Source organism: Cuculus canorus, chromosome 5 (genome assembly GCF_017976375.1).
Source record: "Cuculus canorus isolate bCucCan1 chromosome 5, bCucCan1.pri, whole genome shotgun sequence".
Classification (NCBI taxonomy): domain Eukaryota; kingdom Metazoa; phylum Chordata; class Aves; order Cuculiformes; family Cuculidae; genus Cuculus; species Cuculus canorus.
In genome coordinates, this window is record NC_071405.1 from 2,628,572 (window position 1) to 2,652,154 (window position 23,583).

Below are 23,583 nucleotides of genomic sequence, written 5' to 3' on the forward strand. Positions count from 1 at the left end.
CCGTAGCGGCTCCGCCCCCTCCTCCTCCCGTAGCGGCTCCGCCCCCTCCTCCTCCCGTAGCGGCTCCGCCCCCTCCTCCTCCTCCCGCGGCGGCTCCGCCCCCTCCTCCTCCCGCGGCGGCTCCGCCCCCTCCTCCTCCTCCCGCGGCGGCTCCGCCCCCTCCTCCTCCTCCCGCGGCGGCGGCTCCGCCCCCTCCTCCGCCCGCGGCGGCGGCTCCGCCCCCTCCTCCTCCCGCTCCTCCTCCTCCTCCCCCGCTGCTCCGCATTTTCCTCCCGCTGCACCTCCTCCTCCTTCTCCTTCTTCCTCCCCTTCCTCTTCTTCCTCTGCCTGTTTCTCCTCCTCCTCCTCCCTCGCTCCGCCCGCTGCTGCTCCTCCCCGGTTCCCCCGCTCTGGGTTCTCTTCTCCCGCCGATGCTGAGGGCGCTGTGGCTGCGGAGGGGCAGCCCGGGGCCGCTGCGGAGCACCCGCCGCCGCTTCTGGGGGTGGCTGAACGCCGTGTTCAACAAGTAAGGGCGGGCGAGGGGCTGGGCTGCCCCCCACCCCCCGGGGCTCCCCCCGGGGCTCCCACCCGGAACACCCACTCAGCACCCTCCCGCGCACTCACCCCGGCTCCCAGGGGGTCCCCCCGGGGCTCCCATCCCGGCACCCACCCATGCACCCCTCTGGTCCGTCCCCCGTCCCCCCCCGGCTCGGACCGGGGCACCCACCCCCAGCACCCACCGACCCCGCCCTGGGAGCGGGGGGAGAACAGCTGGAGAGCTGCTGGCAGAGAAGGACCTGCGGGCGCTGCGTGACAGCGGCTGAACATGAGCCAGCAGTGGCCCAGGGGGGCAAGAGGGCCAACGGCATCCTGGCTTGGATCAGCCATGGGGTGGCCAGCAGGAGCAGGGGAGGGATTGTGCCCCTGGACTTGGTGCTGGTGAGGCCGCACCTCGAATCGTGGGTTCAGTTTTGGGCCCTTCACTCCAAGAAGGACACTGAGGTGCTGGAGGGCCTCCAGAGGAGGGAACGGAGCTGGGGAAGGGGCTGGAGAACAGGGGTTCTGGGAGCAGCTGAGGGACCTGGGGGTGTTCAGCCTGGAGAAAAGGAGCCTGAGGGGAGGCCTCATCGCTGTTTGCAACAGCCTGAAAGGAGAGGAAGTGTCCTCAAGTTGCTCCAGGGCAGGTTCAGATTGGCTGTCAGGGAAAATTCCTTCATTGAGAGGGTTCTCAGCCCTTGGCTGTCAGGAAAAATTCCTTCATTGAAAGGGTTCTCGGGTCCTGGCAGAGGCTGCCCAGGGAGGTGGTGGAGTCCCCATTCCTGGAGGAGTTTAAAAAGCGTATGGCAAAGTGTTGGGACATGGTTCAGCAGGCACAGTGATGTTGAGCTGACGGTTGGACTGGATGAGCTGAGAGGTCTTTTCCAACCTTAATGATACTGTGGTTCATTGGGTGCTTGACAGGGCCGTTCCTCACCTGTTCCCCATGACAAAGCTGTGGCCTTCCCAAGGATGGTGTCTCCTCCCATGGTGGCCGAGGCGAGCTGGCAGTGTGGGAGTCTTCCCTAACCCTGTCTTCCTTTGCCTCCTGACTGCATTTAGGCTAGTAGCACAACCCTGCCCCATTACTGGTTGAGAAAAGCATCCTGCCAACCCATCACTCGCACCGCGATTCAGCCACACATGGCTTCCATGGTGACTTTTAGAGAGGTAAAGCCATCCTCCGCGTAATTCCTTCTCTGCCAATAGCTGATAGCTTCGCCTTACGTCTTCTGGCTTGGTGGTATGCTGATGGCTGTGATGGGGCAGGAAGCTCAGCCATACAGCAGGCTCTTCAGGGACTCTGCTTCTATCCAACATTTCTCACCTGACTAAGATATCCTTCTCTTGAAGGGACCCAAGGATTTTTAACTAATAGCTAGTGTGTTTCCTTGAAAAATTGTAGTTGTTGAGGAAGAAAGGCTTCAGGAATGCAGTATATGTGACAGGAACTGAGAGGGTTTTATATCTCAGTGTTTGGGAGACAAATCTGCAATTGTAAAGACGTATTACGGGTCAGGAAGGGTGTTTTGTGTCCTTCCTTTCAGACATGGAAGGAAACAATCAGAAGGATTAAGTCAAGTTGCATTTGTTTTCTTTTTTTTTCACCAAAGCATCATTTGAGCTAAAAACCCCTCGTGCCAAACTGAAGAATGAGTATGATGCAAATAATTTCAGTAAATCCTCTTCTCACTTTTTGGAGGTGCTGGTTGATGAGAAGCTTGACGTGCGCTGGCAGTGCTCTCGCAGCCCAGAAGGCCAACCATATCCTGGGTTGCATCCAAAGCAGCATGGCCAGCAGGGCGAGGGAGGGGATTCTGCCCCTCTATTCCTCTCTTGTTAGACCTTATCTGGACAATTGTGTCCAGTTCTGGAATCCTCAATATAAGAGGGAGATGGAACTGTTGGAACGGGTCCAGAGGAGGGCTACAAGGATGATTGGAGGGCTGGAGCACCTCCCATGTGAGGACAGGCTGAGAGAGTTGGTGTTGTTCAGTGTGGACAAGAGAAGGATCCGAGGAGACCTTATAGTGACCCTCCAGTACCTGAAGGGGCTACAAGAAAGCTGAAGAGAGGCTGTTCACGAAGGCTTGTGGGGATACGACGAGGGGGAATGGGTATAAACTGGAGAGGCGCAGATTTACGCTGGACATAAGGAAGAATTTCTTCATCATAAGAGTGGTGAGGCCCTGGCCCAGGTTGCCCAGGGAAGCTGTGGCTGCCCCATCTCTGAAGGTGTTCAAGGCCAGGTTGGATGGAGTTTGGGCAACCTGATCCAGTGGGAGGTGTCCCTGCCTATAGCAGGGGGGTTGGAACTGGATGATCTGTATGGTCACTTCCAACCCAAACTATTCTATGATTCTATGGTTTTCTGACATCTTATCATGCACGTAACAAAGTGTTTGTGGTGCAGTGTTACTAACCGTTGAGACAATAACCCTACAGCATTACAAAAACCTGTGGGTCTCTTTTTGTCTGAGCAGAGTGGACCATGAGCGTATCCAAGCCGTTGGCCCTGACCGGGCAGCATCAGAGTGGCTGCTGCGATGTGGTGCCCTTGTGCGTTATCAAGGCTACGAGAAGTGGCAGCAGGACTACAACGGTCTCCCAACGGGGCCACTGGGCAAGTACAAGATAGAAGCCATCAATGCCACCGAGTCTTGCATCATGTACAGAGGATTCGACTATCTAGGTAACGTAGCCACAGCTACGCAGAGATCATACGGAATGGCCTTATTTTTTTCAGCTGCATTAAAATAACCAGACCATTTTCTTGTTCCTTATTACAATATAGAGAAATCTTTAGAAATTCAGTTTTCCTTTCATTCCTTAGAATGGCTCTACAAACACCCTGCATTTCCTTAGGTTTTGCTGGAGCTGTGGTGTGAAGCACAAAGAGACTGGGAACTTGGTCAGCCTTTACCTGTCATGACAGTAGAGCTAAGGACACGTGACAAACATTTGCTGTTTCGTTGAGTTCATTGTAAAGCAGCAGAAAGCGCTATATTAAATCTTCTTCTTAAACCCAGTGATGGCTTTGGTGTCGTTGAAGTCATAAGGCTGCTTATTCTCCAGGCATTTATGTCTTCAACAACAAAAAGCTCTCCGTTTATTACAAAGTAAGAGGTTAAAACCAACGTTTTGGGTCTCCTTTAAATAACACAAACTCAAATGGGGAGTGGAGCCTTTGTGTTTGCATTGACAGGGTTCCTGCGTGGGAACCTTCCCAAGTCAGAGTCACTGCTTATCACCCAAACCTGTAGAATTTTTGTGTTTGCCCACGTCATCAAAAAGGTACAACCCCAAGGTTTCCATGTATGTGAGGTACCATAAAGGGATTTTGGAGTTTCCTTGTGCATTATTGTCCCACTGTATGGAGGACCATGGTGCTGTGTGGTTTTGGAGGTGAGAACTTACCTGCTTGGGCTGTTCCTGGTATTGCAAAGCAAATACTCATTTTTTACCTTTCCAGATGGCCTGGAACACGTGACAGAAATCCAGCTGCGGAAGTGTATTTACATCCAGGACGAGTGCCTGCAGAGGCTCAGCGAGACGAAGAACCTGCAGAAGAGCCTCCTCCAGCTCAAGATCATTTCCTGTGGGAATGTCACAGACAAAGGCATCCTTGCACTCCACAAGCTGACGTATGTGCTCTGCTGAGTTCCTCTTCCTCCCTCTTTGTTGCCACCGCACAGTTTTGGGGTTGTGTTGCCTGGCAGGGCTGACTCCTGCATGTTTATGAGCTGTTCCAGAGCTGCGTGGGGCTGCAGGATGGCTGAGTTCCAGGGATGGGCCTGGATGACAGCTGGGAGGGGTGGCACTGCTGCTGCAGGGAGTGTTCCTTCAGGTGTGGTTGAAGACCTGAAGCATCCACGTCAGCAATACCTTCTGTGAGAACCTGTGACCTTTTCAAAGACTCCAAATAACGATGGTTGGGTGGTGAGACCCTGGCCCAGGTTGCCCAGAGCAGTGGTGGCTGCCCCATCCCTGGAGGGGTTCAAGGCCAGGTTGGATGGGGCTTGGAGTAACCTCATCCAGCGGGAGGTGTCCTTGCCCATGGCAGGGGTGGGACTGGATGGGCTTTGAGGTCCCTTCCAGCCCAATCCATTCCATGATTCTGTGATCATTTGTCTAATTTCTGCATCAACAGTTCCAGAAGAGTTGCTGACTTTTCTTTTTAAATATTTATAGGAACCTTGAATATTTGTATCTGAGCGACCTTCCTGGAGTCAGACAGAAGGAAACCACTGTTCGTATCCTTCAGCAGGCACTGCCGAACCTAGAGCTGGAGCTGGACTTGGAATAACACCTCTGCACCTGACTGAGATGGTTTTGATTTCATAGTATTTATCATATGCTGCATAAATTAAGCTGTAGACGCTGCTGTATTTCCAGCTATGGAAATAAGCCTGAATCTCCCAACCCAGCCTCAAAAGCTGGATGCAGTTAAGCTGAATTGGTCTGGTGAGTGAGGCACAGAGATGGAGGCTTCTGTGCACAGTCGTTCTTTCTCTGTTTCTGTTGGAAGCTGTTAATGCCTCAATTAGAAGTTTTCAGGTGTTTCACTACACAGATTCCCATGCCAAGCAGCAGTGGGAAGGACGTCAGTGTGGTGACCCAACAGTGTGGAGATGCCTGTTGTGCGGTGTTGATGTTGGGGCAATGAGATATGTTTGAGCCCATCGCACAGGCTATGGGTGCCGGTTTAATAAACCAGGCCTGTTCCTGGTTCCTTCGCTTTGCCTCATGGAGCTTTTGTTTTACATGGAGTGATCCATAGCCAGGCAGCCTGACCTTGTGAACAGAGCTGAGGACTGAGCAATTCTGTGTCTGTGGAGAAGCAGAGGCTCTTGGATATGCCCTGGCCCACATTTGCTCTGTGCTGACACAGAGAGAGTCCTTTTTCTTGTTCCGGAGCGTCAGCTTGTCCTCTGAAGGAAACTATGCCCAGCTCCAGAAAGGATGACATTGCTGCATCATGGGGATGATCCTTGGTCTCTCCTAGCACAGAAAGGGCAGAAATGCAATTCCCTCTGGCCTGCACTGTCCTGGGCTTTGTCGCGGAGCAGCCTGCCAGGCCATCCGCTGCCATCTTGCACATACACAGGATTAGGTGGCTGAATATCGTAGAATCATGGAATGGTTTGGGTTGGGATGGACCACAAAGCCCATCCACTCCCACCCCCTGCCATGAGCAGGGACACCTCCCACTGGATCAGGGGCTCCAAGCCCCATCCAACCTGGCCTGGAACCCCTCCAGGGATGGGGCAGCCACCACTGCTCTGGGCAACCTGGGCCAGGGCCTCACCACCCTCAGCATGAAGAATTTCTTCCTTATGTCTAATCTAACTCCTCCACCTTCCAATTTAAAGCCCTTCCCTCTTGTCCTATTACTGCATAATCCATACGGAAGAGACTGGAACGCCAAAGCTTTCTGAGTGTAGCCAAAACCTGTGGACACAATGCTCAAGACTGAAATACGTTAAATAATAATATGCCATGCAAGGTAGCCAGGCACACTCTGAGGCTTTGGACCTGCCCTACTCAAACTGCTGTTGCTGTTCTTGAACACAGATGGGGACTGGGAAAAGAAAACATTTTTGCTCTAAATTTCAAGTAGAAAGAAGACATTCCTTACCCTGTAGTAAAACTTTCTACAGTAAAAAACATCCAGTCAATTGGAAGACCAAGCTATATATCTTTTATTCCAAATCAACACATTACATCCTGCGAATACCCAGAACCCCAGAATCACTTAGGCAGGATTCCTGCCTGTGTCTGGCCAAGGTTATAAATCATAGTCATCAATTACTTTGAATAAAAACAAATGTCTGTAACGCTACAGGCAAGTGACTTCACTAGTGATAGAAAGAGCAGATGAAAACAATGTCATGACACAAGACAGAAACAGGCAGGAAAAACTCTGACAGATTAAAGCAGCAGGAGGTTGTGCTGTTTGTGTGTTGTGGGAGCAGTGCCTGCTGAGCCTTCTGTTGGGCCTAAATCAGGGCCAGGCCTTCTAACGCTCTGTGATACATAAATCCAGAGGTAAAGTTATCTACCTGTGCTTTCCAGCGGGTTTATAATGACCGGGAGCGGTCAAACAGCCTCTCTTCTGGCTCAGCTCCACAAACACACACATCCCTCTTCTACTCGCATAGGCGATGCGTTGCAGGTCCTTGTGGGAGCAGTGACTCCAAGTGGTGTCACTGTTTGACACCGCAGGATTCTGATTTATTTATTTGGCAAAGCTGTGGTGCTTCTGCCAAGACTGAAACAGGGAAGCGATAGGTAAGAGGTTTGGAATTCACACTGGGAATGCTGGGCTGCAGTAAACTTGAACCAGGGAACAATCACCAATTAAAGCACAACAAATATTTCCCTTTGTACACACAACACTGGCCAAGGTGCACTTGGCATTCCCTCTGTGCATCGCTTTCCTTCCATCCATAACCCAGAGCACATTCCTTTACAGACCACTTCTGTATGTGTCATAGCATCTATTTATTTAGTTTTCCACCACGTATCCTCTTGTAAGTTCCGGATGAGCTGATCTCTGAACCATAAGTAGATGTAATTGGTCACCCGTTAGATGTTAGGGAAATGGTAGTTCGACGTCCGTGTTTTGGAGCAATGCTTCTTGCTGTCCAAGGCAGGCAGAGCATTGCTGCTGGTCAGCTGGGGCAGGTGCTGCAGCTGGAGAAGTTACACAGTGTGCATTGGTTTGAAATGAGAAGGAAGCACGCGTTTCACTTTTCCAACAGAAATACATGCTATGAAACTTTTCCTGCTGTAACCCTGCACTTCCCAACCTCAGAGCCACAGATCTGGTGTTCTACAACTGGACTACGCCCAGCACGGCTCACTTCAGGTGCTTCTTAAGAATCACTAGGTGGGAAAAGACCTTCGAGATCATTGAGTCCAACCGTACCTGTCCACTACTAAGGATCCCTGAGCACTTCATCTATAGAATCACTAGGCTGGAAGAGACCTTTGAGGTCACCCAGTCCAAGCGTACCTGTCCATTACTAAATCGGATCTCTGAGCACTCATCTAGAGAATCATAGAATCGCTATGTTGGAAAAGAACTCTGAGATCAGAGTCCATCATCCAGTTCTTCCCATCACCCAGGGCAGAAACAACATTACTGTTAGATCCCAGGTCATAGACATGGCAGAGGCTAGTCAGTCGGATCCAGGAATTTATATCCCGTAGCAGGGCTCCATCCTGCACCTCCAACTTCCCTGCATGTCCCTCAGTTCAGTATTACTGCTGCCATGGGGAATATGGCTCATGGGAAGCAGGAACTGCTGACTGACACCCATCCTGAGGCTGGATGTGGAGTCTGCAAAGACTGAAACGGCAGGGAGGAATTTGCTTGGCAACTCCAGCTGTAGAAACACCCAGCGCGCTCTGTAACATCTGGACCTGAGTACAGGATCACCTCCCACCAGCAGTTACAAATGGAACAAATGGACATTTTTGCCCTCTCCAAAAGCACACAATGATCACAGAACACCAGGTTGGAAGGGACCCCGGGGATCATCTGATCCAACAATTTCAGGTGATCTATAGTTAAACGAGATGGTCCAGCACCCTGTCAAGCCGAGCCTTAAAAGTGTCTGGAGAGACAATGCCAACGTATCCATAGATCCCAGAGAATCCCAAATTAAACCCATCACCCAGTTTCTTCAGCTACTCTGCTATTTGTCTGGAATGCCCATTCCAAGATAACACAAATCTTTCCCACGGCTCTTCTTTGGCCAGGTTGGATGGGCCTTGGGCAGCCTGATCTAGTGGGATGTCCCTGCCCATGGCATGGGGGTTGGAACTGGATGATCTTTAAGGTCTCTTCCAACCCAAACTATTCTATGATTCTATGATCCTGTTTCTCCCCAGTGACTCACCGGAGCGGCAATGCAGATTTGCCTTTGTAACAAGTTTCTCTTTAGCCAGGAGGTTTGGTTTCTCCTCAGGCTAAAATTATGACCAGTCCCAAGCAGGAGCTCTCTCTCCGTTACTGCCAGCACGAGCCCACCGCCCACAGAGGCCCAGCCCCGTCCCCCGGCACGCACCACTAAATGCTACCAGGAAAATCTTACCCCTGGTACGTGCTTCCGAGGCAGCCTGGCTGCTTTCCAAGCCGTTTTCTCACGTTCTTTCCCCACATCTGCCGCCCCTCTAATGCTGTCAAAATAGGGATGCTGCAGCAGCTGCTCACATGTCTGCCTCTCCGCAGGGTCCATCCGAAGGCAGCCCTTGGAAAAGCAAAGTAAAGGATCATACGGAGCACTTCATAGAATCACAGAATCACTAGGTTGGACAAGATCTTTGAGATCATGGAGTCCAACCAACCGTACCTGTACACTCCTAAACGATATCCCTGAACACCTCATCTACCTGTCTTTTAAACACCTCCAGGGATGGAGACTCCACCACTGCCCCTGGGCAGCCTCTGCCAGGGCCTGGTAAACCTTTCAGTGAAGGAATGTTTACTAATATCCAGTCTAAGCCTGCCCTGATGCAACTTGAGGCCATTTCCTCTCATCCCATCACTTTTTACTTGGGAGCAGAAACCAGCACCCACCTCATCACAACCTCCTTTCAGGCAGTTGTAGACAGTGATGAGGTCTCCCATCAGCCTCCTCTTCTCCAGACTAAACAACCCCAGGTCCCTCAGCTGCCTCTCATAACCCTTGTTCTTCAGCTCCGTTCCCTTCTCTGGACACGCTCCAGCCCCTCAATGTCCTTCTTGGAGTGAGGGGCCTAAAACTGAACGCAGGATTTGAAGTGTGGTCTCACCAGTGCCGAGTACAGAGGCAGAATCACCTCCCTGGACCTGCTGGCCACGTTGTTTTTGATCCAGGCCAAAATGCCATTGTCCTTCTTGGCCACCTGGGCCACTGGTGGCTCACGTTCAGCCGCTGTTGACCAATACATCCAGGTCCTTCTCCTCCAGGCAGCTTTCCAGCCACTCCTCCCCAAGCCTGGGGCTGCATGGGGTTGTTGTGACCCAAGTGCAGGATCTGGCACTTGGCATTGTTCAACCCTATCCCACTGATCTCAGCCCATCTATCCAGACTGTTCAGATCGCTCTGTAGAGCCTCATCCCACGGATCCAACCTGTCCAGGTCCCTCTGCAGAGCATTCCTACCCTTAAGCAGATCAACGCTTCCGCCCAGCTTAGTGTCATTCACATTTCTATTCACAACATCTTAGTAAGGGAGTAATGCTTTCCACCTCCAGGATTACAGGGGAGCAGATTAAAAATCCTCTCCAAATCCTCTCCAGCTCTGTTTTCAATGATCCTCTGATCATTCAGCTGCCAAGTCCCAAACCATTTACGAGATGGATATGCAAACCAGCCACACCGGCTACATCTCAGTGCAGAGCTCCTCCACTTGCTCCAGTTTTCTTACCTTCATAAGAGCTAAAGCAGAGTAGGAAATATTCGGGAATTTCACTTCTAACGGCTCCTGGAGAGAAAAAGCAGTGAGGATGCCCCTATTAGCAGCCTTTTCATTCATTAGGACTTCAGAAAATACCAGAGGGGAGGAGAAGGAACAAAGATTAAGCATTTGTTTGATGCTTTTACACAGAGTATGGGTTAAAATGTCACGAGAGTGGTTCAGCCACCTCTCCCTAACATTCTAGTCTACGCTGGCCAAGTAGAGGACAAAGCTTTTGGATAGGGAAGGAACGCCATGCAGCAAAGGACAAGTTGAGCTGAGCAAGAGAGGCTTTTCCATCTCTACTGTCAAAGCGGACGACACATGTACTCTGGATGAAAGCAGCAGGAATATTGCCCTCTCCAAACGCCCTGTCTCCTCAGCGCTGCAGACAGATTGCTGGTTGGTGTGGGATGTGCATCTGGAGGGAGCTCTTACCATGATGTCTGGGTCCGGAACTCTGACCCCGCTGAAGAACTGGTTGGTGCTGAACACTTGCTGGTGCCTGGGAATCAGATCCCCTGTGACCACGAACAAAAAAAACCAAAGTGGGATTAATTTGTTGTTTCTACAGTGCCTGCATTGAACAAGCTCATCCTCTCACAAGGCTTGACAACATCTGAGGGAACGTCTAAAGAATCATAGAATCATTTGGTTGGAAAAGATCTTTGAGATCATGAACACCAACAGTACCTGCCCACTACTAAACCAGATCTCTGAGCACCTCATCCACCTGACTTTTAACCCCATCCAGGGATGGAGACTCCACCACCTCCCTGGGCCGCCTCTGCCAGTGCCTCCTGGAGATGGAGCACCATCCTGTGAGCTGATGAAATGTTCTTTTATGGAACCTGCCATCCCTCCAGAACATCAGTGATCCCTCCGCTGCGTGACTGTGCCTTAAGAAGGCAGGACCACGTGGATCCTGCTGCCCGCAGTCACAACGGCCCCATGCTGTAAATAGCTCAAAGGCGGCAGTTATGCAGCAGGAGATCTCAGCTGCCATGCGTCTCCCAGGCTCTGAGTGTCTGTGCTGTGCAGCAGGGTGGCTTTTGTGAACTGTGGCCGCTGCAGCCGAGGGCTTTGAAGATAACAGCTTTCTGTATGTCCCCTGAGGCCAAACACCTCCATCCTCTCACAGCGTTATTGGCAAAGCACACATTTGGATCTGTGCTATGAACAGGACCCTGGGGAGGACACCAGGGAATGAGGTGAGGCATGAAGTTGCAGAAACACATCTGCTCCGAGTACCTGTGCCTCCACCGCACAGTGGCCGAGCACCGGATCCATTGCAGCAGCAGAAGTAGAGGATGCTGTGCAAACACCTCCCATAGAGGATGCTGTGCAAACACCTCCCAGCATCCAAAACTCCAACCAAGCCACAGCCATGGATCTTTCCCGGGACATTGGGCCAGAGTGTATTGGCACTAACTCCCATCGAACTCCCATCAGCTGTGATGGGGAGGCGGCACGGCAGCGTGGGCAGGCTTTGTTGGAGGGCACTGAACAACCCTGTCCTCTCTGACTGCTGGAAGGGGACAGCCTGACCGCAAGAGTTCCAGCTTCATTAACTGACACTGGGGGAAACTCTTTGTGCACTGTTGTCTAGGTAAGAGCTGGAATGCAGCACCAGGAACGTGCTGGAGCTCTTCCCCAGCAGCTTCCCAGCCACTTTTTTTGAAGCTTAGAGCAGCTCAGAGAAAGCAAAACATTAAAATCAAATCCAAAGGAGCCAGTACAACAGCCAAACTACACAGCTTTGACAAGGAGCTTTTCTCTAAGCGCTGCTTCAGTCCGGCACCCGGATCAAAAGGGAATTTCCTCTGGCTGACACCATGTCCCTACAAATAAATCACAACCCAACACTGGCATAAATGTGTTCAGCACGGTGAAGCAATCAATGCTTAACTGTTTTTCTAGCTAAGGAGCTTATCTGTTTAAAGCCATCGCTCACCTTTAGAGTTTTATAAACTACTCGGTAGAAGTCACAGCTCTCAGTTCATTCCAGCAAATTTCAATTAAAAGTGAAGGTTTGTTCCTTTCCACTTGAGAAATCACCTTACCCACCAGAGAACCAATGAGACTGGGTTAACGTAAACATTGCATACATAGAATCATGGAATGGTTTGGGTTGGAAGAGACCTCAAAGCCCATCCAGTCCCACCCCCTGCCATGGGCAGGGACACCTCCTGCTGGATGAGGTTGCTCCAAGCCCCATCCAACCTGGCCTTGAACCCCTCCAGGGATGGGGCAGCCACCACTGCTCTGGGCAGCCTGGGCCAGGGCCTCCCCACCCTCACACGGAAACATTTCTTCCTAAGATCTCAATCTAAGATCATCTCAACCTTCCCTCTTGCTTGCAGCTGAAAACCATTCCCCCTTGTCCTATCACTGCACCCCCTGATCAAGAGTCCCTCCCCAGCTTTCCCGGAGCCCCTTTCAGTGCTGGGAGGTTGCTTTAAGAGATCCACTGGATGAAATCACCTCCACACTAATCCTGATCCCCCCAGGAAGCAATTCCTCCAGAGCAAACCCCAGTCCTGCCAGAGGCATTGGGAAGAGCCAGGCTCTGATGGATGCTGAGGAGACACTCACCCAGAGTTCTCCGGATGAGGTACAGTTGGTCAACATCGGACTTGCCGGGCCAGAGGGGGACCCCGGAGAGCAGCTCTGCGAAGACACAACCAATGGCCCACACGTCCACGGGAGGTCCGTACTGCGTGTCTCCCACCAGCAACTCCGGAGAGCGGTACCACCTGGTAGCCACGTAGTCTGTGTAATAATCACTCGGACCAGCTAAGTTGGGGTCGGGAAGGAGAGAAACAAACAGGAATATGGGATTAGAATGATGCAGACGAGCCACCACCAGTTGTTACGCACTTTGGGGCACCTCCTGGGCAGGCAATGGCTACAGGAACAGGCTGAGTCACTGGCCATGAGCAGAACAGAGCTCTGGAAAAGCTTAAGATTTGGCAAAAAATGGAGGTCATATTTTTCTCAAAATGCAAATACACAGAACTCCACAGCAGGGCCCTGCAGAGGCAGCGATCAGTTCTCAAAGCCTACATAAATTGTTTGAATGAGAGCTAAAAAAAAAACCATAAACGAGGGACTTTGTTAGAATGGAAAACGTGAAGCCATTGCTGGCAGTGGCAGCATCTTCTGCCAGAGGGTTCCCTCCTGCCAGGGAACTCCAGCTGTGCCTCCTGCGTCATGCAAGCAGCCGTTGCACAGCTTGAAGGTGCCCAGGCCTGGCTTCCATCTACCAGTGCCTACATCTCAGCTCCCAGCACAGAGCTCAGATGGTGTTTATTTAGAGCCACTTGGCATTGTGCTCTCTGTGCTCCCTTTAAACCAGTTTGGGGATCTCTACCCAGCCAGCGATTCTCTGTGGAAACACATCAGCCTTTAGACAGGATGATTTACACACGCATCAAAGACAAGTGAGTCTCTACTGGTGTCTGAAAGCCTGATCCTACACGTCATTTGAGCATTTACATGTTAACAATCCCTGTAAGGAGCAAGTCAACACTCACTCAGTATCCGGGCGAATCCAAAGTCACAGAGTTTGATGACCAAGTGTTTTGTTATCAGGATGTTTTCTGGCTTTACATCTCGGTGGATGCACTGGACACAGAAAAAAACCAAGATTAGAAGCAAGTATTTAACCTGGCCCTTGGATACAGAACCTCCCAGTTCAGCCACAACCCTTGCACACTGCACCATGAAAGTTAACCAGGTTCAGGTTCAGATTGGACACTGGAAAAAACATCAGCAAAAGGGTTCTCAGGCACTGGAACAGCTGCCCAGGGCGGTGGTGGAGTCCCCATCTCAAATGATTCCTTTCCTTCCTTGCCTCTTAAAGTGTCCCACTGCTTTCCACAAAGTATCTGCCATGCACATTTCCCTCCAGAAAGCAGAGGGGCTGTAAAGTTGGCTTGCTGTATCTATTATTGGAAACATAACAGGATTCAGCACCCAAGACCTCCAAGAGAAGGACCCTCTGGAGCAGTTTGCTCAGGGCTCAGCTTGTTAGATGTTGCATCAGTTTTCTAAATGCCAGTTCTAATGTGTGGCACAGTGAACACACAAGGATCTACTCCTGTTCATGGCTGGAAGGAATCTCAAAGCCCATGCAGTTCCATCCCCTGCCATGGGCAGGGACACCTCCTACTGGATCAGGGGCTCCAAGCCCCATCCAACCTGGCCTTGAACCCCTCCAGGGATGGGGCAGCCTCAGCTTCCCTGGGCAACCTGGGCCAAGGTCCCCCTACCCTCAGCATGAAGAATTTCTTCCTAATGTCTCATCTAAATCTTCTCCCAATTTAAAGCCATTCCCGCTTGTCCTATTACTCCAGACCCTTGGAAAAAGCCTCTCCCCAGCTTTCCTGGAGCCCCTTTCAGTACTGGAAGCTGCTCTAAGGTCTACCCAGAGATTTCTCTTCTCCAGGCTGAACAACCCCAACTCTGTCAGCCTGGCCTCAGAGCAGAGGTGCTCCAGTCCTCGGATCATCTCTGTGGCCTCCTCTGGACTTGTTCCAACAGTTCCATGTCCTTCTGGTCTTGGGGATTGCAGAACTGGACACGGGACTCCAGGTGGAGTCTCATGAGAGCTGAGTAGAGGGGAATTCAGCCAGAAACTTGTCTTGATTTGCTTGTCACAACCCATTCCTTGACAGCAAACCTAAGTGACCTGTGTGACGGTCAGTGGAATTGCTGTGGGTACACACTGATGTTTCAGAAACAGAGTTCCTGTTGAAAACAGGGAATTTCACCTGACTTCATCCCATGAAAGCTCTGTAACCAGGAAAACCACAACAGAATCTCCTCCCCCAAACCCACATGACAGCAATTGTTGGTGCTCTTCAGGGGACTTACATTGTGCTTGTGGCAGAAGTTCACAGCTTGGAGGGTCTGCCAGGTTATGCTCTTCACCAGATGCTCTGGAACTCTGTTTAAATAAGGCACGGTATTAGTTTAGTCGTTAAAAACAACTTCACAGCTACATGGAGAAGAAAGGCGAGGTCCTTGAATGCTAATGTTGTATAGGGACCTCTGAGCAAAACCGCCAGGGACCAAGTCAGAAAACTCAGAGGAAGAACACTAGCTGCCTTTTCTTGTTATAAATAAAATACACGAATAACATAACAACCCCTGGTTCGCTGCTCTCATGCTGCAGGGCCCTGGTCATGCTGGGCTGCGGGCAGCAGAGGCTCTCACAGCTCAGGCTGAGCTCCGCCTGCAGAATGCAATGCTCCACCCTCCAAGTGTCACAGGAGCATCAAAGAGAACATCAATACCACTCCTGAATCCAGTCAATGCAACGAAGATTTATGGCACAGAGGAGCAATGGCTGATCCCTATTCAAGAAGATGCTATTTGGGCTCATTAATGCTTATTCTGGTCATTGCTCACACGCCAAAACTCCCAAATCACAAAGCCTGCTCGGGGACAAGGCAAAGTTTAACCACATTTCCACTGCTGCAATTTAAGCACCAAACTTCTTGCTGCATTCATGGAAATACAAAGCCTGCAACAGACCACTATAGCCTTGAAGACCATCACTACCCTCTCTCCCACCTCCTCTCCTCTCCCTCTCCTCTCCGTCGTTGCAATGCTAGGGTTTCCTTGCAGAAACAGCCCAGAATGACAAGAGTGCTGTGCTGAGAGCCTGACAAGGGGCTCAAGGTGGTCAAATGACCTGGAAACACAGTGCAAAGAGCCGTGTGCCCACCAGCTGTAATCCTGACCACAAAAGACTGACCATCTGCCATAGCAAAGATCAAAAGCAAAGCCTGCAACCAGGCGATTCCTTCGCACTGGACTTGGTCTGATGAATAGAAAGCAAATGTGCAGTATTTTCTTCAAAGAGGGTTATCCAGCCTCTCTTCAGATGAGGGTTCAACCTGGGGTGAAGGCTGCTCACTGGCTCACAGAGCCATCTGCTGTCAGCATGCTCCATTCTCCTCCTAGAGCTCCACATCAGTGAGAGGCTCTTGTTTACTCAACCCCTGATTAGTCTCCTGCAAGCAATTCATTAGCTCCAGGCCTGCGGAATGATCGATGAACTTCTGCTTAGCAGTAAGTCATCGTGAATAATTAGGGACAATGTATTCAGTGGAAGCGTCAAAAGAACAAACCCTGTCCTGGAGAACGTTCCTTCTGCCCGGGTAGCTCACACTTTGTGCAAGTGCCTGTTCGGAGAGAATCATAGAATTATAGAAAGGGTTGGAAGAGACCTTAAAGATCACCTAGTTCCAAGCCCCAAGAGGAGGGGATCCGAGCTGGGGCTGTGCAGGCGCAGGTCCTGTCACTCCTGCCAGTCAATTCCTCAGCACAGCAGCAAGCCAGACGGCCAGAACTCATCTGTCTGTCCTACGATGTCACTTAAGGGTCATCAGTGACATCCCTACAGACCATGTATGGTTTGGGTGCTCAACGACACTGCCCGAGCGCCCACAGCCAGGGTCTGTGCAGCCTCCCAACAGCGATGTACAACACACCAGGGGAGCAGCAGGAAAGAGCCTGGCATGCTCTCAGCCCACCCTCCTCACAGTGGGACACGAGATGCTCCCAAACCACCCAGTTTTATCATAGAATCATAGAATCATTAGGTTGGAAAAAACCTTAGAGATCAATTCCAACCATACCTGTCTACTAGTAAATCATGTTCTCCAAGCACCTCATCTACCTGTCTTTTAAACACCTTCAGGGACAGGGACTCCACCACTTCCCTTGGCAGCCGTTCCAGTGCCTGAGAATCCATTCCGTGAAGAAATTTTTCCTAATGTCTAATCTAAACTTCCCCTGGGAGAAGAGACCAACACCCACCTCTCTACAACCTCCTGTAGAGAGCCAGCCAAGATCACCCGAACCGTCTCAGCGTTCCGGTCTCCTTGGTGAGCAGCGCCGCGCAGGAGCATGTACAGGCTCACACGCGATTCTTTTGGATGGCATCACTAAACCACAGTAACAGAGCAAGCCCTGGGCGCTGGGCTGGGAAACCTCTCCTGTAATTAATGAAATCCTTCCAAAAAATGGACAGGAGCAATGAGATGGACACCTCTGGCGCCTTTGCTCAGAGCTCCCAGTGAGAGACAAAGTCACTCACCCCTGTGGGTGCTTGTCCAGCTCATGGAGAACGGTGTGGTCGCAGTATTCGAAGACAAGATGCAGCCTCCGCTTCCTCCGGAACACTTCCAACAGGTTCACCAGATTGGGGTGCTTCAGTTGCTGTAACACACAGTGGATGGACTGGTCAGCTACTGCGCAAGGGTCAAGGATGGGGACAGGGCTTTTGTCCACAAGGGTCTCAATTCCTGAAGCAGAAACCTCTTATACACGCACAGCATGACATGAATCACAGAATGGGTTGGGTTGGAAGGGAACAGGTCATGCAGTCCAACCCCCCTGCAGTGAGCAGGGACATCTACAACACAATCAGGTCGCTCAGAGCCTCATCCAAGCTGGTCTTGAATGTTTCCAGGGATGGACCAGACACCACCTCTCTGGGCAAACTGCGCCAAGGCCTCCCCACCCTCAGAGAAAAAAACTTCTTCATAATATCCAGTATATAACTCTCCTCATTTAGTTTAAAACCATCAACCCTTGCCCTGCTGCTACAGACCCTGCTAAAAAGTTCTTCCCCATTTTTTTTATCAGCCCCCTTTCCATATTGAAAGGCCTCAATAAGGTCTCCTCAGAGCTTTCTCCAGGCTGAACAGCCCCAACTCTTTCAGCCTCTCTTCTCCAGAACTGGATACAGGACTCCAGGTGGGGTCTCACCAGAGCAGAGCAGAGGGAGAGAATCCCTTCCCTCGCCCTGGTCCCACTGCTTTGGATGCAGCCCAGGACACAGTTGGCTTTCTGAACTGCAAGTGCACATTGCTGGCTCATGTCGAGATTCTCATCCACCCCAGAAGCCTTTCTCATTCCCTGTTCTTCTGCCCCATTCTGGGGGAAGGCTGGGAGAGGGCTTGAACGAAGAGGCACAACACAGCACTCAGAAAAGGAAACAAAGAGAAGCCAGAACAACTCAGTGATGCCAGTTTTTTTTCAGGTGGCTCATGGCACCATGCCCTCTGCTTGCAGGGACCTGTATTCACGAGGGCTCTGCCTGACCAAGGCTTTAGAACAAACATGTTTCCAAGCAAGGAGGCTGGAAAGGGCATTGCCTAGGAGTTAGGCTAACTCCAGCCTCTAATGTGCCTCTAAGCCATCTGGAAAGGCCTGCAAAGGAGAAGGAAGCGGAGATTCAAGACTGGAGAAAATGTAGGGGGACTCAACAGTTGAGGACCAACTCAGCTGTTTGGCGAAGCGTCCGGCTGGCCCCGAGGTGAAGGATCACTGATATCATGACTCGCACTCTGAGGTTAACACAAAGACAGAAATACCTCAGAAGATCCCACCGTACCTCGCTGCCACCTGTCCTGAGGAGAAGAGAGAGAGCAGAGGCCATGGCAAAATGGCATTTTATTCCAGCATGTAAGAGCTCCTTTCATAGAGAGACCTTGTGGGGAGTTTGCTGTCTTGGAGGTGATTATACTGAACCCTAACCACCTCGACCCCATACGCCCTCACATATTAGTGTGCAGAAAGGGCTATTCCAGGCTGCAAAGTGGGAGCAAGGAGCTGACCTTTCTTAACAGCATCTCTTCCTACATGCGTTTCTTTCACTGCTCCCCCTCCGCTCGCATGGCAGCTTGGGAAAGCATTAAGACAGGCAGACGAGGTGCTCAGGGACATGGTTTAGTGGCAGATAGGAATGGTTGGACTCGATGATCTAAGAGGTCTTTTCCAACCTGGTGATTATATGATTCTAAGACCAGAAGGGAGGGGTTTGTAACTCTTCTCAAGCTTGGTATTTATCTCGTAGCATCTCCATTCCTGCCCTTCCCTAATACACCTCACAAAAGATGATTGGATACAACAAACAGCCTGCAAGAGTGCTGAAAACCGAGAAATCGCTATGGCAGCGATTCTCCCAAGAACTGGGTGCACACCTTGCCACCTACGCTGTCAAGCGTACCCACATCAAGCAAAGCACCTTGCACGTTAGACACAGCCCAGATGACCAGTTCAGAACCCACCACAGGAGTCCAACAGTGGCTGTGGCTCCAGTTCTACCCCTTCCCTCACCAGCCCAGCACCTCCCAATAGTCTGTGCAAAGTGGATCCTTCCTTTTCCAAGCGCTCGCTGGGGCAGCGTATTATGTTCCCAGAGATCAGCGATAACAGAGTTATCCGAGAGCAAGCCGGGCCTCCATAGTTACAGCACCACGGGGTAACCGGAGCCCGATTCCCGTGTTGCTCTCAGCAGGTCTGCCTGCCAGCACGGCCAATGTGCCGGCACGGCCAAACCCACCCGTGGGATGGAGGCAGAGCAGAATCTACACTTCTGTTAAGCCTCTGACATGGTTTCCCACAACATCCTTCTCTCTAACTTAGAGAGATAGGGATTTGATGGCTGGACTATTCAGTGGATAAGAAACTGATTGGGTGGTCATATTCAAAGAGTCGATGAGAAGCTCGACATGAGCCGGCAATGTCCGCTCACAGCCCAGAAGGCCAAGCGTTTCCTGGGCTGCATCCAAAGCAGCGTGGCCAGCAGGGAGAGGGAGGGGATTCTGCCCCTCTGTTCCTCTCTGGTGAGACCCCACCTGGAGAATTGTGCCCAGTTCTGGAATCCTCCACATAAGGAGGAGATGGAGCTGTTGGAACGGGTCCAGAGGCGACTACGAGGATGATCCGAGGGATCTCTCAGCCTTCCATATGAGGACAGGCTGAGAGAGTTGGGAATGTTCAGCCTGGAGAGGAGAAGGCTCTAAGGAGATCTTATTGCGACCTTCCAGTACCTGAAGGGGCTACAAGAAAACTGGGGAGGGGCTGTTCACAAAGATTTGGAGCGATAGGATGAGGGGCAATGGGTATAAACTGGAGAGAGGCAGATTTAGACTGGACATAAGCAAGAATTTCTTCACCATGAGAGCAGTGAGACCCCATCCCAGATTGCCCAGGGAGGTTGTGGCTGCCCCATCCCTGGAGGTGTTCAAGGCCAGGTTGGATTGGCCTTGAACAGCCTGATCTAGTGGATGTCCCTGCCCATGGCAGGGGGCTTGGAACTGGATGATATTTAAGGTCCCTTCCAACCCAAACTATTCTATGTTTCTGTGAATCTCTGCAGTGCTGAGATTCCACTTTCAGAGATAGGAAGGACAGAACAACTGTTGACTGGTTGCAAAGCAAAAAGAAAGTTAAATCAATAGTTAAAACAATATATTGGGCTCTCTGGAAAACCTCTGGCAGCTACGGGTTGGCTGTACAAGTCACCCTTCAGGAGCAACTTCCACAAGAACAGGCCATGCCAGGACGTTCTCTGGCCCATCCTCACATGTGCGTGGAGCTGGGCTTTCCAGAGAGCAAACTGGGGCTTGGAAGTGTGCGGTCCAGCCAAGCTGGAGATGCAGGGAGGAGGCAGAGTTGTTTTAACAAGCTCCTGCACGCACAAGAGCAGGTCACCTGTCAGGGCAGGACCTGGAGAGTTGGCCTTCTGGGCTGTGAGATGTAGCCAACTCGTGTTGAGCTTCTCACCCCCCAGGACCCCAAGTCCTTCTCCACAGGGCTACTCTCAATCATGTTGTCCCCCACCCTGTAACAACTTTCTGTTCCATATATGACCAAAGCTTTGCACTGGAGAAGAGGAGGCTGAAGGGAGACCTTATCGACTGCCTGAAAGGAGGTTGTAGAGAGATGGGTGCTGGGCTCTTGTCCCATGTGACAGGTGACAGGACAAGAGGGAATGGCCTCAAGTTGCACCAGGGCAGGTTCAGATTGAACATCAGGAAAGATTTCTTCACTAAAGGGTTCTCAGGCTCTGGCAGAGGCTGCCCAGGGAGGTGGTGGAGTCCCCATCCCTGGAGGGGTTTAAAAGCCAAGGAGATGAGGCACTTAAGGATATGGTTTAGTGACAGATAGGAATCGTTGGACTTGATGATCTTGGAGGTTTTTTCCAACCTGGTGATTCTATTTTCCTCTCATCCTCGTTGAATGTCAGAGCCAAGAACTGTGCCAGCCTCCACACGAGGGCTGTGGAGACAACATCCTTCTGGGAACAGCAGGCACCAACATCTTCACAGACAGACTCCCTCTGTTTCCAGATATCTCCAGCCTTTTCTACAGAGCCTCGATCACGCAGGGTGTTCCAAGACTCTTCATACGGCCCTGCTTTCCACCTCACTTCCCATGGCTCCTGGCCATAAGAATCCCTTTGTCTACAAGGTATTTGCTGAGCAGAATAATAATTTATCAGGCTCTCGTTTTTTTACTGAGGAAACGCATTCTCAGCAAGGCTTCAGCAAACCCGTAGTTGTTGCCTAAGCCAGGAAAAACCTCAGCAAACAAACAAACAACCTGTTACTATTTACAGAGTTGAAAAGATAATCTGGCAGGTCCACACCTGTTAAAATAACCTCCTGAGGTTCAACACGGCCAAGGGCAAGGCCCTGCACCTGGGCTGGGGTAATCTGTGACTTCAGTACAGGCTGGGGATGGTGTGGTTGAGAGCAGCCCTGAGGAGAAGGACTTGGGGTGTTGGGGGGTGAGAAGCTCAACGTGAGCCGGGAATGTGTGCTCGCAGCCCAGAAACCAACCGTGTCCTGGGCTGCATCCAAAGCAGTGTGGCCAGCAGGGAGGGAGGGGATTCTGCCCCTCTGCTCTGCTCTGGGGAGACCCCACCTGGAGCCCTGTGTCCAGTTCTGGAATCCCCTCATTCCCCTCTTCTCGTTCTCCTCCTCCGCTCCCCTCTCCTGGCTCCCAGCCCCTCATTTCCCTCTCCACTCTCCCTTTTTCCTCCTCCCCTCTTCATTCTCGCATCTCCCCCTCTCCTGTCCTCTCTCCCCATCCGCTCTCCCCCTTCCCCTTTCCTTTCTCCCCACTCCCCTCTCCCCCATCCTCTCTCCCTTCTTTCCTTTCATAGAATCATAGAATAGTTTGGGTTGGAAGGGACTCTAAAGATCATCTAGTTCCACCCTCCCCGCCATGGGCAGGGACATCCCACTTTCTCCCTCTCCCTTATTCCTTCTCCCCTTTTCACCCTCCCTTTCCCTTCTCCCTCCTCCCCCTTTTCCTCTTCCCTCTTCCTTCTCCTCTTTTCCCTCTCCACATCCACTCTCCCCTTTCCTCTTCCTTCTTTCTCTCCTTTTCCCTCTTCCTTCCCCCCTTTTCCCTCTTCCTTCCCCCCTTTTTCCTCTTCCCTCTCACTTTTCCCTTTTCCCCTTTTCCCTCTTCCTTCTCTTTTCTCTCTTCCTTCTCCCCTTTTCCCTTTCTCCATGCACTGTCCCCCTTCCCTCTCCCTTCTCCCTCTCTCCTTTCCCTTCTCCCCTTTTCCTCTCCCTTCTCTCCTTTTACCCCTCCCCTTTTCCCTCTCCTCTCCTCTTTCCCTCCTCTCTCCCTTCTTGCTTTCCCCCTCTTCTCTCTCCCTTCTTCCCTCTCCCCCTTCTCTCTTCCTTTTTCCCCTTCCCCCCTCCCCTCTCTCCTCTTTTCCCTCTTCCTTTCCCCCTCCCCTCTCCCTTCTCTCCCCTCTCTCCCCCCTTTCCTCTCCCTTCTTCCCTTTCCCCCTCTCCCTTCTTCCCTTTCCCCTCTCCCTTCTTCCCTTTCCCCTCTCCCTTCTTCCCTTTCCCCTCTCCCTTCTTCCCTTTCCCCCTCTCCTTTCTCCCTTCTTCCCTTCCCCCCCTCCCCTTTTCCCTCTTCCCTTCCCTCTCTCCCCTCTCCCCATCCACTCTCCCTCTCCCCTTTCCCGCCCTTTCCCTCCCCTCACCTTCAGCATCCGAATCTCCCTCAGGGCGATCTTCTTGATCACCGGGTCCTCTTCGGACTCCACGAACTTCTTGATGGCGACCACCTGCCCGGTCTCCTTGTTGCGGCACTTGAACACCACCCCGTAGGAGCCCTCCCCGACCTTCCCGAGCCTCTCGTACCGCTCCATGGCAGCTCCTGCCCGAAGCTCCGCCGGGATCGGGGCGGTCCTCGGGGCGGGGATGCTCAGGGACATCCCCCCCCTTAAAGGAAGACGGGGGTCTCCAAAGGCTTCGTGTCTTCAACCTGATCCAGTGGGAGGTGTCCCTGTCCGTGGCAGGGGTGGGACTGGATGGGTTTTGAGGTCCCTTCCAACCCAAACCGTTCCATGATCCTTTTTTTCTCTCTACCTCAACATGTCTCTGGAGATTTGGGAGAGAGAGTGAGAAGAAGGATTGAACCCACTGCAGATGGACAGTGTGGGAGGGCAATTGTCACATAACCCACTAAAAGATCCTAGGATCATGGAATGGTTTGGGTTGGAAGGGACCTCAAAGCCCATCCAGTCCCACCCCCTACCATGGGCAGGGACATCTCCCACTGGATCAGGGGCTCCAAGCCCCATCCAACCTGGCCTGGAACCCCTCCAGGGATGGGGCAGCCACCACTGCTCTGGGTGACCTGGGCCAGGGCCTCCCCACCTGAACAGCAAAACATTTCTCTCTAAGATCTCACCTCCATCTCCTCTCTTTCAGCTTAAACCCGTTCCCCCTCGCCCTATCCCTGCACAAGACCAAGAGCCTCACTGAGGATCTGGGCTCATAAA

General features: G+C 51.8%; 2 protein-coding genes across 2 annotated transcripts; one reads left to right on the forward strand and one right to left on the reverse strand.

Annotated features, from left to right (window-relative positions):
* The first annotated feature begins 281 nt into the window (after positions 1–281).
* DMAC2L (distal membrane arm assembly component 2 like) lies at positions 282–7,006 on the forward strand. Its single transcript, XM_054068750.1, has 4 exons — positions 282–505; positions 3,000–3,208; positions 3,989–4,160; positions 4,708–7,006. The coding sequence occupies exons 1-4, from the start codon at positions 411–413 to the stop codon at positions 4,820–4,822; spliced, it is 591 nt and encodes a 196-aa protein (XP_053924725.1). The 5' UTR covers positions 282–410; the 3' UTR covers positions 4,823–7,006.
* On the reverse strand, positions 6,312–23,098 carry CDKL1 (cyclin dependent kinase like 1). Its single transcript, XM_009558774.2, has 9 exons — positions 22,780–23,098; positions 17,077–17,198; positions 14,844–14,916; positions 13,502–13,592; positions 12,561–12,761; positions 10,404–10,486; positions 9,936–9,992; positions 8,619–8,774; positions 6,312–7,212 (listed from the first exon to the last, which is right to left on the reverse strand). The coding sequence occupies exons 1-9, from the start codon at positions 23,011–23,013 to the stop codon at positions 7,105–7,107; spliced, it is 1,125 nt and encodes a 374-aa protein (XP_009557069.2). The 5' UTR covers positions 23,014–23,098; the 3' UTR covers positions 6,312–7,104.
* Positions 23,099–23,583: the final 485 nt, after the last annotated feature.

Bases quoted from the DNA above. Each gene is read 5' to 3' on its own strand.
- DMAC2L (XM_054068750.1), top strand. From the start codon at position 411: ATGCTGAGGGCGCTGTGGCTGCGGAGGGGCAGCCCGGGGCCGCTGCGG. The intron at 506-2,999 runs GTAAGGGCGGGC...TTGTCTGAGCAG, and splicing joins CTGAACGCCGTGTTCAACAA to AGTGGACCATGAGCGTATCC. The intron at 3,209-3,988 runs GTAACGTAGCCA...TTACCTTTCCAG, and splicing joins CAGAGGATTCGACTATCTAG to ATGGCCTGGAACACGTGACA.
- CDKL1 (XM_009558774.2), bottom strand. From the start codon at position 23,013: ATGTCCCTGAGCATCCCCGCCCCGAGGACCGCCCCGATCCCGGCGGAG. The intron at 10,487-12,560 runs GTGAGTGTCTCC...TCGTGGTCACAG, and splicing joins CCTCATCCGGAGAACTCTGG to GGGATCTGATTCCCAGGCAC. The intron at 9,993-10,403 runs GTAAGAGCTCCC...TTTTCTCTCCAG, and splicing joins TTCCGGACCCAGACATCATG to GAGCCGTTAGAAGTGAAATT.